At 39.3% G+C, this 13,527-nt stretch overlaps 1 protein-coding gene across 8 annotated transcripts in view; it reads left to right on the plus strand.

The window, feature by feature from the left end:
• The window catches only part of esrrga (estrogen-related receptor gamma a), a 166,013-nt gene that overhangs the window by 92,521 nt on the left and 59,965 nt on the right, over positions 1 to 13,527 (plus strand). For 3 of the 8 annotated variants that reach the window (XM_024800997.2, XM_023152964.3, XM_023152954.3), the window contains exon 4: positions 11,269 to 11,427. In XM_024800997.2, coding sequence (XP_024656765.1) covers positions 11,270 to 11,427 — 158 coding nt within the window. In that variant the 5' untranslated portion in view covers position 11,269. Of the gene's footprint in view, positions 1 to 212; positions 601 to 11,268; positions 11,428 to 13,527 lie in introns of those variants that run through there. The other 5 variants (XM_012920764.4, XM_012920771.4, XM_004539519.5 and 2 more) reach the window with 3 other exon arrangements.

A 13,527-nucleotide genomic window follows, 5' to 3' on the forward strand; every position in this document is an offset into this window, starting at 1 on the left:
GCTCTTTGTCTGATCCCTCCCTCTCCACCTGCTCTTCTCCCTCTCTCCCTCGCTCTCCCTTCTTTTCTCCACCCCTTTCTCCGCCCCTCCCTGCAGCTATTGGTGAAGCACCCACCAATCACAGCACAACTGGGACCTGAGGGACTACATATGCAAAATGCTGCTTAATATTCATGAGCCGCTATCGGGGCTTTAAGTCGTTGATTAGGACAGCAGCACAGCTTTCTGTCCCAACTGCCTGACTAGCTGGCTGTGTGTGTGCCTATAGCCCCCTCTCTCTCACTCTGACATACACACTGCATACACATGCTCCCTCACTTCTACGCACACACGCAGAGCTGATCAGTGCAGGCAGCGCAGAGCCCGGTAATTGTATTGCTCACTCCAAGTGGAAGGAAGGACCGAAAGAGAGGAAGATCAGAGAAAGAAGAGAAAAGAAGAGAGAGGAGAGATATAAAAAAAAACTTTGATTTTTTTTTGTTTTTAATTTCTTGCCATTTACCCTGAGGAGGTTGACATGACAATGACCCGGTATCGCCGATGGATTCGGTAGGACACCCGTTATCCGAGTGTTTTTTAATGCACTCTGAACAAGAGTAGGTAAATTTTACCTTTTACTATTATCCTTTTATTGATCATCCAACTTGTCATTGCCATTGTCTTCCACTGTAAGTGACTGTGTGAGTCAGTGAGTGAGTGTATGTGCTGGTATGCAGCGGAGGTGGCCGGCACCGTGTCAAGGTTGTTTCTGTTGTCAGGTAGCACGCGTTCACTCTTGTCTTTGTGTGTGTGTGAGTGTGTGTGTGTGAGTGTGTGGCTGCAGTATCTGGACAGCAGTTCTTACTTAGTGGGCAGAGGAGCAAAATTTCTGTCCCTTCACCTGAAAGTGAGACATACGCACAACACACCTGCCTGCAAACACACATTGTTTGCTCCATTTTCACTTTCGCTGTTTTCAACAAACACTTTACTTGAAGTCAGGCTGTTCTTGGGACAAACTTTCTCAGTACATGTCTGCATGTGTGTACCTGTGCATGTGTTTATGCTTATGCATGTGTGGTTAAAGTATGTGTTCATCCAAGCAGAGAATCCGCGAGATAACAGGGCATTAAGGTTACAGGAGCAGCGTGTAGGAAAGGGCCCATAAGAGAGGAGGGAGAGGGAAAGGGGGAGAGCTGCGCTCTTAAATGCCAGAGGAGGTAGAATTTCAGACGGGCAGCTCAGCGTGTGGCCCCGCTCAGGAATTAGAGACAGTCACACACACACAAACACACGAGTGCTGCTGAGCTGCTCCTTTCGCCAATGCTTTGCTCTTTTAGATGTATGTGCAAAATGTAGATTAAGTGATTGGCAGAGTGGACAGCAGTTTGCTTGATTAGATTATTGTGTGCACAATTATTTAAAAAACAAAATTAGAGCCAACAAACAAATGATTAAAGTATAGCAGTATTTGCTTAACTCTTTTCTTAAACAGGACAAGATAAAACATTCCTCCGACACTGTGCGTGTGTGATTCAGTAGCCGGACAGACCTGTTTTGTCTGTATGTATAAAATTATTGGCATTCACCTTTTCAAATTTGCAAAGCTCATAAATAAAGCAAAGATTTTATGGTCATTTATATATATAAACGTATATGTATAGATTTAAAACACATGCTTAGATTTAACCAATTTCCACTTAGAACTAAATTTGAATGAGTGACACTAAATCAAAGCCACAGTTTAGGTGGTTTTTTTTACGGTAGAGAGTCGGAAGTGGGAAAACTGAAAGAACAAAGTCAGAGCAGAAGCTCATGCAAAATGTTGTACTGTAATATTTCCCAAAATGGTATCTGTAACATTTTTTAAAGAAAATTGGCAATTTTTCATTTTATTTTCAATCTTTCTCGTCATTTGTTTTAAAACACACACGCCCCACTCACTTGTAAAGCATTTTGAATATAGAGGCATTTTAAAGAGAATACACGGAGATAAGCTGTACCACTACTTTACATGAAAATATTCTTTTGTTATATTTTTAATTTAAAAAAATTGTCTTTTAACTTTCAGTCTGTTTGAATTAAAATGTCATTTAAGCAAATATGAGAAATTGCCCCTTCTGAACAAGTAAATGCTTAAAGAGCACAAATTAAAATGTTCATAATATGTGCAGGATTTTTTTTTTAAATGATTATTTTATTATCACTGCGGTATGACCAATCAAGCTTTTAGAGAGTCTGAGAATATCAATCATTTCAGTTCCCCTTTTAGAGGGAATAACTGAATTCTCAGTAGAGCAAAATCTGAATTTAGGACACTTTACAAGGATTTAACCCTGTGGATTGCATCTAAACAAGCTTTCTCTATGTTGGTCCTTCAACTGCAAAACAGTGGGGTGGAATTTAAGGACCTGTAACGGCTCAGGTGTAAGAGTCTTGATTTTTTTTTTAAAATCAGATTAAGACAGAGAATTCAAATTTTTCAAAAACTTTTGAACTGGATTTGCTTCTTAATGGACAAGAAGTGTGAAAACTGTGTTTAGACATCAAGCATCAATACACTCACTGAAAAACACACTTTCCTGACAGACATTTGGCAATGAGATGTGTCTGCTTTACCTGCGTGTGATTCAGCAAGTGTACGTAAGCTGTTGCCACTCAAACGTTTTCTAGAGAGCCCTCTGGTCCCGTCATCTGTGCGTCCGCTCCTTCACACATCCATTCATCCATCCATCGATCCATCGATCCATCCATCCACCGTTCTCTGTTCCCGGCTCAGGCGTTCCCTTCTTTGCTCTAAGGCACTGCTTTCCTATACTAATTAAAATATTAGGGATAATGATGATCATACTGATAATAATAACAACAAGTACCACTTAAGCTGTTAACATAATTGCATTCCCCTCATGCCACCATATACATAACATTTGCATATCATTAAAATATATTTCCCACAGTGACTTTAGTGATTTTGGTGTTTTTAACAGTGGGTGTGAAGGAGAACGGACGGGTGGTGAGAACTGCACAGTTGCTGATCAGTCAGGCAAAGGTTTAGTAGTGCAGTAATGAAGAGAAGCACAAGGGAGCACATATGATTTGATTAGGAATTATTCTCCAATCTGATGTGTCTGGATTTAATTCTTTTTAAATACATGGAAATGTAGAGGAAAGAAATTATTTGTGATTGTGAGTAAAAAAAAATAAAAATAAAAATCTGTTTCAGGTTAAACATTGTTGAAGTCGTTCATCGGACTAAATTAAGATGTGCCAGAAAAACAAACATTTTTTTTTACTTACAGTAATATATATAATATGATTTAGGCACCAGATTTTCACACGTAATGTTGTGTTGCTTCTTGTTCTGCTACGACAAATGCCACTGTTTTAGTTCACATTTGGAAAAGTGCATTGGCCATCATACAGTGATTTACTTTTCCTGATTTTCCTGATGAGGCAAACTACTTTATATGAAACCGCGAAAGAAATTCAATTGAGAAAAAAATCTAACTCGAAGGCCAACCGTCTGATGCTTTGACCGTTTGTTGTTTAAATGTGCGACAGCGAAATATACATATGTTTTGTTATTCAGAATAAAGAGATAATATGTCTTGCTTTTGATTAGACAATGAAAAGCATTTAATGGTTTTTTCCCATCTTTTTCTTTTCCTTAATCTTAGTCGCTGGACCTTATTTTTCAGCTTATGAAGTGGGATATGCAGTAAAGAGAGAGAGAGAGAGAGAGAGAGGTAAAGCTGACTGCAGGGAGGGACAGGGGGGACCAAAGAGAGATTGCGTAAATTAAAATCCTTTTAATCTCCTTATAAAATCATTTACTTAATTCATCTGTCAAAGCATGTCAATATGTGCCGTGCTGATTTGCTGGCTGCGCGCGCGTGTGTGTGTCTGTGAGTGTGTGAGCGTGCAATTTGCATCTGTTTGTTGCCATCCGCGGTTTCGTGCCTGCATGCTCCCATTTTGTATGTGTGACCTATTGATGGCCTATATGAGGAAGTGTTGTTCTTTTTGTCTCTTTGCCTGCCTGTCTGTCCCTATGGAATTTGTTGTCTGTCAGTTTTTTTGCATTTGCCTGCAAACACACGCGCAGAGAAACGCACGCACTCATGCTTACGGCGGCCTCGCTCTCATGTGAAGGGTCCGGGCATTCCAGTGGTAATTTGGTCCCGTAAAGAGAAAGAGAGAGGTAGAGAGTGTGAGAGAGAGAGAGAGAGAGAGAGAGAGGGAGAGAGAGACGCAATGAGAGAGACAGACAGAGCGAAGTGGGAAGGAAGGGAGGGGGTTTGCTTTTGTCTGACACCAGCACTCAGGAGGTCCGCTGGACACACGTGTAAGCATGAATGCCCACAGCAACACACACTCTTAACACTAATGCATAACAATAAACACACAGATCATACCATTTGCAGGTTAAAGTTATCACAATGTTAAAAATGCAGTGACTTATTCTTACACACACACATGCGTCTACATATGTGGATGTAGATATTAAAAATGCATTGTCTCACACACACTTAGAAAGCCACTGAGAGATGACAGAGCAAAATGGGATGAGCCTTGATGATGTGAATTTGTCTGATTTATGTCCAATCCATCAGTGCTCTGTGTGTGTCTGAGTATGTCACGGGTCAGTGCCGGCCTTTATGTGTTGAAAGAGCAGTAAGGGAGACTGTACCAGATGTGACACAAACACACACACACACGCACACACACTGCAATTAGCCATTTTGCCACACTGGTGGTGAATCTGTATGTGTGTGTGTGTGTGTGTGTGTGTTTGTGTGTGAATGCACGGTTGAATGCCAAAGCAGTGATCAAAAAAAAGAGAGAGAGAGAGTGATATATAGTGAGAGGCAATGTCGCTCATCTTATCTCCTCTTCTCCTCTCCACAGCGCTCATCCTCTCATTCCCCACGTTCCATCATCCATACATCTCCGTCATCCATACATCAAAATGTGAATTCAATTATTACTATTATCACGTTCTATCAAATCATTTATGCTCTGTCTGAGAATTACTCTCCGTAATGCTGCTGACTTTTCCGTCTTTTCAAATCTGCTATGACCAAGTATATAGTTTCAAGAAATGCAGAATAAAAAGAGGATGTTTTGCACCTGTGCAAATTTGAACTGTGTCAAAAGCACACAGGTCCCTTTGTAGATGCATCTGCTTGATTTTAACAAACGTTGCTTTAAACTAAATTACGTTTTCTTAGAATTGCTATATACATTGTGAGGTTTCTTTGGTGTCTGTGTTATTATTGTTTTCAGAAAAGGAGTCACTAAATTTGAATTTTATCAAGTTCAACCAGATGAGCTATTGAGTTACGCTTTAGATCCGGTGACTGGTGTATGCATGAGTGTGTGCGTACCCATCGTGTTGTGCTTAGGGCTTCTAATGCTGCTCCTCAGTCCTAATAGGAGGAGACAGCGCAGACCGGGCCACAATAGAGCAGATTTAGATGGAGAGGTGAGGTGTGTGTATGTCTCTATGTGTGTGTGTAAAGTGTAAAAGTGTGTCCATGAGTTAAAGAGGATCACGAGAATGGTGAAGGTTCAAACCCCTTGTCTGTCTATGGCACTTTTCTGTTGTGCTGCCCATGGGGAGAGCCCTATGGTTTCGCTGCTTGGGTTGTTCTCTCCCTCTGCACGGCCAAGCTGAAAGTATGATTAAATTGTCATTGTTTCGACAGTGTGTAAGAGGGGTTCAAAAAGACAAAAAAGGGAAGATACAGTAGAACGGAAAGGGATAGCTACTAAGAGAGAGAGAAAGAAATGAATGACCATGCCGCCTTCCAACTGACAGTGAAATATTCCTCCTCTCATCCTCCCATCATGCTTCATGTGTGTGCCTGATGGGGAGAGAATGACAGACCAGCCCACACCCCACCTCATGGTTTAGTTCTCTAGTTTTTGCTGCTTTTTTCATCTGCCTTGCACTTTTTTCTTTCACTCTTTCTATCTCCTGTCTGTGCACTAGGTTTCTCTCTATGCCAACTTTATCAGGTGCACCATACAAATAAACTACAATCACATGAAGATTTTCAGAAGTATTTGTTCTTCCTAAATGTACTGTATATTCAGATATTAAGCTGCTCAACAAAAGTGTATATTCTTTGAATCAGGGAATTTTGATTTCTAGTTATTAGACAAGATTTTTACAGTTACACACTGAAGACTGAAGACTGAAGAAAGGTTTTTTTTTTACACTTTCTTGCTTCCTGCCCTGAACTTATTAATTTCATTAATTAAGTTTATTCCACCCGCTTCATTATACACAAAAAATGAAATGTACATAACAACATATATATGTATATTTACCTCATTATTCACAGCTTTTGGTGTTTTTGTGAAAAGGAAATTGTCTCTAACAAATATGTTGATCACACAAATAATTTTTTAATTTTATTTAAGAAAAAAAAACAACAAGCCCAACAGCATCAGTCCTTGTTGGTCACTCCAACTGTACCAACGGTTCAGCTTTGACACACATCCGTGCATGTGTGAGAAGATGTCACGTGTTAATATACAATTCATTATTTTGCACATGTAAAAACAAGAAAACTATGTGTGTTATTAAGGCCTTGTTTCTGTGCATGTGTGTATGTGTGTGTGTGTGTGAGAGAGACAGTGAGTGAGAGCGCATTTGTGTCTATTAACTGCGTTTACGCTTTCACACAATAGTTAAATTGTATTTGACATTTGAAAAACTTTCACTTTTAGTTTGATGTAGCTTAAATAAAATAGTTAATATACGTTTATTGCTTATTCCAAAATATCGCTCTATTTTTAAAAAAAAAATTACATAGTTTCATCACTGGTAACTTTAGTAAAGATCAGATGTTAAAGTATTTGTGCATGGAACATTTATGTGAATTATGTTTACATTAATTACATTTAAAAAATGCTCTAATCCTACATGGTAAAAACGCTTCTTTTCTTTAGGATGCGTGTTCCTCTGCGTAGCTGATCCGCTCTTTTATTCATGGCAGTAGATAATTCATTTTCTCTTTATCCCTATCTTCCTTTACCATTCAGCGCCCTCCACCCACCCACACGCACACACACACACGCACACACACGCACACACACACGCGCTCCTCTTCTCCCTCTACACACACCCCCTCCCTTGTGGAACTGTCACCTTTCTGCACCCGCTCAGTCCCTATTAAGGCCGACAGCCCATCTGCCGCCTGCCCCGCTAACAGCTCCCGTCGCTAACGCTAACGTGCACACACATCCACATCCGCTCAGACACACACAGAGGGCTACGTTCAACCCCACCTGCCCTGCTGCACATGCAGTCACACGCAGAGCAACATCGTCAGACGTATATGTATATCAATATATGCATCCGCTCAGTATTTATCGTGATCTAATGATTCTTTTAATTACTTCCAAATATCAAAAAGTCTGTACCACACTTTTTTTCTTGATTTAAAACGGCCACTTTTGATCTTGCACATTAAGACTTTCCAGGCAAGTATAAGGCTGAGTGTTATCGGGAGTAAGTATAAATACTATAAGAACCATGTAAACGATCTAGAAAAGTCAGCAATTTGCAACAAGAAGTGCAGAAATGAAAATAGAACCAACAAGTTTATCTGCGAGGAGGAAACCAATGGGATCACCGGGAATTTTTAATGCAGCAGAGGAGATTGGCTAGTCTTTAGTTCAGTTATTTATTAGTGTTCATATCTGTAGGTTTATCCATATTTATGCATACAAATTGTCTGTGTAACTGCAAGACGTCACACTACCCTGACGAGAGGAGTAATTAGGTAGGGCAGTTGCTTGTGTGTGTGTGTGTGTGTGTGTGTGTGTGTGTGTGTGTGTGTGTGTGTGTGTGTGTGTGTGTGTGTGTGTGTGAGTGTTGTGGCATTTGCTCCCTTCAGGGATAGGTGCGTTTTGCATTAGCAAGAATGGCAACTGTCTCATCAATCACTGCATCACCATGTCACACACACACACACACAGACACACACACGCACACACACATATGTACACACATACCATGGCATGGTCATTCTGTTCACAGATGGGCCAGCAACACATGAGCGAGTCACTGAGCATCAGAAAGACACCAACGATCTCCTTGCTTTCACACACACACTCGCACACACACACACACCGCCACACATCCATAGTATGTCTGCATGTGCTGGTTCTTGTGCTGCTTACATGTACTGACAGGAGCGTGAAATAGGTTAGGTAGAATCACATACATTGCACTTTTCTTTTATTCTCTCCTTTGCTCTACATGCATATTTAAATATTTATGATATGAGCTATTTCTTACATATATGAGTACTTGTGGGATTGAATTTTTCAATTGACTTATTATTTGATGATGTTTAAAAAAAATGTAAAATGTGTAAAATTCAGATTTTCATTTTACATATGTTTAGTACTGTGTTTCTATTTTAGTATACGATTCACATGTGCTGAATTAAATTTTTAAAAAGAAAAAAATGCCTCATGTAAAGAATTGTCTGTTGGCTTTAAGATGCTTTTTTTAATGAGTTTCATTCTTCTGAAATGAAATAAGAACCAGGAAAATCAGATTATGTGGTTATAAAGCGATAAAGCAGAATCTCTTTCGGTAATCCTAAACAGTTTTAGTCCAGGTTAATACAAATATCAGACAGAGCTTTTTGTGGTTTCTCTAAAATATCATAATACAGACTAATCATAAAACTTTGTAAACTCGGGTTTTCTTTTCAGATGTATTTCTCGTGGTTCGTGATTTTTATGGTTTAAACCTAAATATAATAATATATTTCTCTGATTTCAGCCCCTGTCTAAAAAAGCTGTTACAGCGTCTGTTACTTCTAATGCAGTTAAGATGCCTGCAGCCAAAATGTGACAGTTGAACCCAAATGGCTGGTGATACATACACAGGACCTAAACTATTGCACACAATGTAAACCCAAATCAAGATGAAAACACAGTACTGAACAATCTACAGCGTTTTCAAGCAAATACTTCATGCAGTCCGATTTCCATACAGCGCCTGTGGGCATACAATAAACGCTAAGGGTAATGTTGTAATATTGTTGCGGAGATACCGTCATTAAAAATAAAAGTAAATCACCTCGCCGTCTGGTTTTTAGATGTCAGAAGTGGCCCTCGTCTTCAGTCTTGCAACCCACAGCAAAGTATCTGGGGTACTTTGGTCACAGTGTTAGCACACACAGGGGGGCAAGGGAGAAAATATTAATTCAGAATGTAAGCGGGCGGATCGGGAGAAGGTGATCGAATTTTGCCGCAAACCTGAGTTACTTGTTCGGCCAGAAAGTTTTTGATTGATTATAATGGTTTATAATTCCCAGCACCACATGCACCTCATAGTGGATATACTTTAGTCCTTGGTGTCACACCAGAACCACTTCCCCCACCACCACCACCACCTCCACCCAAAAACAAAAAACAACAGAATTAATAGTTGGCTGTCTATATAGCATTGTGACACTGCAACCAAAGCCAATAAGTGTCTGAAGCAGCAGCAGCAGCAGAAAGATATCGATTCCTTCTATTCACCAGAGTGGAACTAAAACCTACATATTACACACCCTGGCCCTCCACCTCTCACTGAGCCAACCCAGCTCTGTGGATGGATAGAGGGATGGCTGTCAGACAAGTCATTGGTCTGTCTACCTGCCTGTCTATGTGGCCCTCACATAAACAGGAACCCACAGCGGGGACAACATCTCACACTCAGACACACGTGCGTATGTGCCGGTTGTTTGTGTGGTAAACACGTGTCTATCAGTTTGCGACACATACCAACATCCTGCTCTGTTTACCGATACACTTTGCTGGAGGAAACACACACAAACAGGAGTGTCACAGTGTAAAAAAAATTAAAAGAAAGACCTGAAAAAGAAAGATTATTTTATTCATTGTCTTTTAACTTCGATGCATAGCTCAAAGTGCTCCCTGATTTCTACTTTTACATGTTTGGGATGAAATTATTAGTTGGCTTCAGCTCTGTAATTCTTTGGCAAAGTTTTAATATTAAATCAATAATTAGTCTTAGGTTAATTGGGCTAGTATTAGCAGACGTGATTATTATAATCGCTCTCATTAAGCAAAAGCATAAATGCTCAAAAGCAAGCACCTCTTCAGATCTTTGCACTATTTTTGAAGGATTAATTTCTTACTATATGTTTTCTTTCATAGTTTACCAAATCTGAATTAGTATCTGTTTTTTCTAGATTTTATCCACCGGTAGGAAACTGCTTTTCCTTCCACTTCCCTCGCTTCATTTTCCCCCGATAGTTTAAAAGTAGGGCATTCAGATCATTTTATTACAAGCCCAGCCATGATGTAATTTTTTCTTTTCTTTTTTTTGCTTCTTTTCTTTTTTTTAAATTGTTTTTGTAAGGGATGCTTTTGATTCTGTTGCCTGTGGTGACCTTATCACCCCAGCGACAACCCTGCTTCTGATGACGGCACTGGGTTTGATTGAAGGATGGCAGTTCTTCCTCTGATGCTTTTACTTTTATATTTCCTCCATTTAAAAAGGTTTTTTGAGGTTAAAACTGGTAAAACTCGGGGACAAAAGTCTCATGTACTAGTTTAAAATTCTGATCTGTCCCCTGTGCGTCTGTCTGAGAGCTTCTCATCTTTCTGCCTACTTGAGATGCTCTCTGCAAATTGCCCTATGTGTAAATCTTGGACCTTTCTTTGTGTATTTATGTTTTTTCTTTTCTGCCTCTCTCTGTCCTAACTCTGCAGTTGCATAAATCATAATAGTTTTTTTTCTTATGTTTACTGAGGGCTGAATGATTATGTGTGCCTGTTACTGTGCCCTTTCAAGCGCGCTCTGTAATTCAGTGGTCATCCACTTAATTGTAATTTTGTGTTGAAGATTTTTTTTGTTTTTCCATTTCATTTTTGTTTGCTTGTCACTGTGTTGAGCTGAAGAAAGTATTTTATTAAAACAATAAAATGAAAAAGATTTTGTGTTTAGTTTAGTAGTGTTTTGTTTTCTACAGCGCTTTAACCTTATCAGATTCTGGTACTGAGAAAGCAGAAACACACAAAAATGTAACTTGTCACTGTTTCTATTTTTTTTTCCTAAGTTTTATTTTGTTATTTTACCATTGCCCCTGAACAACTGATTTCAGTGTCATCAGATAGTTTTTATGGCTTTTACGCAACACATAGGAGCCATGTCTCAGCTTTACAGTCCCACTTGCTGTTTTCCTACTTTTCTCTGTTGTATTGTCAGCACCATCCTTATGTTTCTCACTTTGCTTCTGTCTACAGAATGAACTTATCGAAGGGGCCATTAGTGAACAGCAGCAGTGAAGATAACTCCAAGTCGTCTTATGGTAAATGCGGCGCTGGCGCCTGGAGAATGCACCAGAGCTACGATCCACTGGAGGCCAACCACATGAGAGACGCACATGCCCTCTACAACCCCAGGTAAGACAGACCGACAAGAAGACCACAGACACAAAAGAAGAAAGGGGGAATGACTTAAAAAGGGCAAAACAAAAGTGACTGAATCCATAAATCTACGTTGAGTTTTCTACAAAAGTCACACTTGACCTCTATAAACCTCGGAAGAAGAGAAAGAAAAGGCAAGCATTTGGAGACATCAAAAGCCAGTTTTTATTGGTCAGGATGTGTGCGTGTTTGAGACTATTTGGAGAGAACCAACTTTTCTCCACCATCTATTCAAATGTGGGGAGAACGGTTGTGTGCATGTGTGTCTTTCTTTGTGTATTTTTTTTAATTCATATGCCTTATCTGTTAAATTAGTTTGAAGTAATTTACATTTTTAACAGCACTTTTTATGTTATCAGCTTTACAAACCATCTTCCGCTGTTTGTGTCACCAGTATTCTGTATTTTTATCTTTTTTTTTTTTTACCTGCCCTCTATCGGGTTCTTTAAATAATTGCCTATAAATCCAAGTTAAGGGTGATCTTCAGTGTCGTTTGGGATCAAGAAGAGGTTCCCCACGGTACGACCAAGCCTTTAATATCTACTCTTTTTTTATTTCAAATTTTGGGAAACCCCAACTCCCTACCCTTGGGAAAAAAATAATTCTCTTTTAAACGCCACAATATAGAAAACATACAAATCCACTGTAAACTATATGTTATGATTAAACAGTGCAACTAAAATGAGAATATTTTTTCCCTAGTATATATAGAGTATCACAAGGAATTTGGATTCAACTTGTGGCTCAAGGACACTTCAGTAGTGCAAATGCGTCGCAGTGCAGAGGCTTTAAATCACATCGTTTTGTTGAAGGACATTCTCTTTTACCATTACAATTATTCTCCATGCCATCTGTATGTGCAGTCAAACCTGAACGCATGAAAAGCTTCAACCAAAGTGAAATTTCACTTTAAAGTTCTCCAACAAAACCAGTTCTGACTTTCTGTTGTTCCGGGCAGGTTTTGCTGAGGCTGTCTTGCTTTATTTTTAGAGCTTATACTGTAAATATGCTTCTTGTTTTATGTTTAAACACAGGAAATGTGTGACGCATTAAATATAGACAAACGTTATCATATCCTTCCTCCTCCTCTTTTGAAAGTTTCTCGGGATAAGAGATAGCATGACATGCCCTGAAAGCGAACGTTTAACTGTAAGTATGCGCTTTCTATATAATTTATATAATTCAGGGGTATTGGACTAGTATAAACAAATAAGTATATTATTACTGTGTTTAGTGTTACTTGTTGTACATTATTTCACTTTAAAAACAGCTGAATATGTATTTAATTTAAATAGGCTATATTAGAACCTAGTGTAACCAAAAGTGGGTTTCCCAAACTTTGCCTGTCTGTTCTCCAGATCGTGGTTTCTCTCTCTGGATTTTGGACATTATGCTTCAAGATCTCACTGACTAACATGATTATCTTAAATGAACATTACTGTGATTTATTATGTTGTTATTATTGTTGTATTATTGCACATTCTTTAGGAACAATATTGATTAGTGCATTATTAGGGTCTTGTGAAGCCCTTTAATTTTAAATGCATGTGTGTGTGTGTTCCCGTGTGCGCTGTAGACTGGGAAGTTTTAGTCCAATAGGATTTCAGGGTTAGTCTGGGTCAAGCCAATTAGAGGTCTGGCAAGCCATTCTCACGCAGACCTTCGGCCAGTCACCAGGAGGAGTGTTAGTAGCACAATGTGAGTGTGTTGGCAGACAGTGAAGTCTGGTGATGAGAGGTGTAAAGGTTTGCCAGGGGCTATGGAGTCAGTCCGTGGCTTGAAGTCACACAGTACATTTGTACACATGGATAGAGACACACTAGGCTCCAAAATGGGGAGCATTATTTCACTTCTATGGTTCAAAACTAACTGCAAATTATATTGTTATTGTGAATTCGGCTGCCGAAAATGTGCCAAGCCTACACAATGACATAACAGTATCCCCTAACTACGGGAGAGGGTGGGGGGCAGCACTGTGAAGTTAACAACTTGAGGATTTATCTCAAGACTTGTGCTGAACAAATACAATCTGGGGATTTGCAATTCTGTTAAATTTTTAGAATTTTATTTCTCCTG

The sequence above is a fragment of the Maylandia zebra genome, linkage group LG1 (genome assembly GCF_041146795.1).
Source record: "Maylandia zebra isolate NMK-2024a linkage group LG1, Mzebra_GT3a, whole genome shotgun sequence".
NCBI lineage: Eukaryota > Metazoa > Chordata > Actinopteri > Cichliformes > Cichlidae > Maylandia > Maylandia zebra.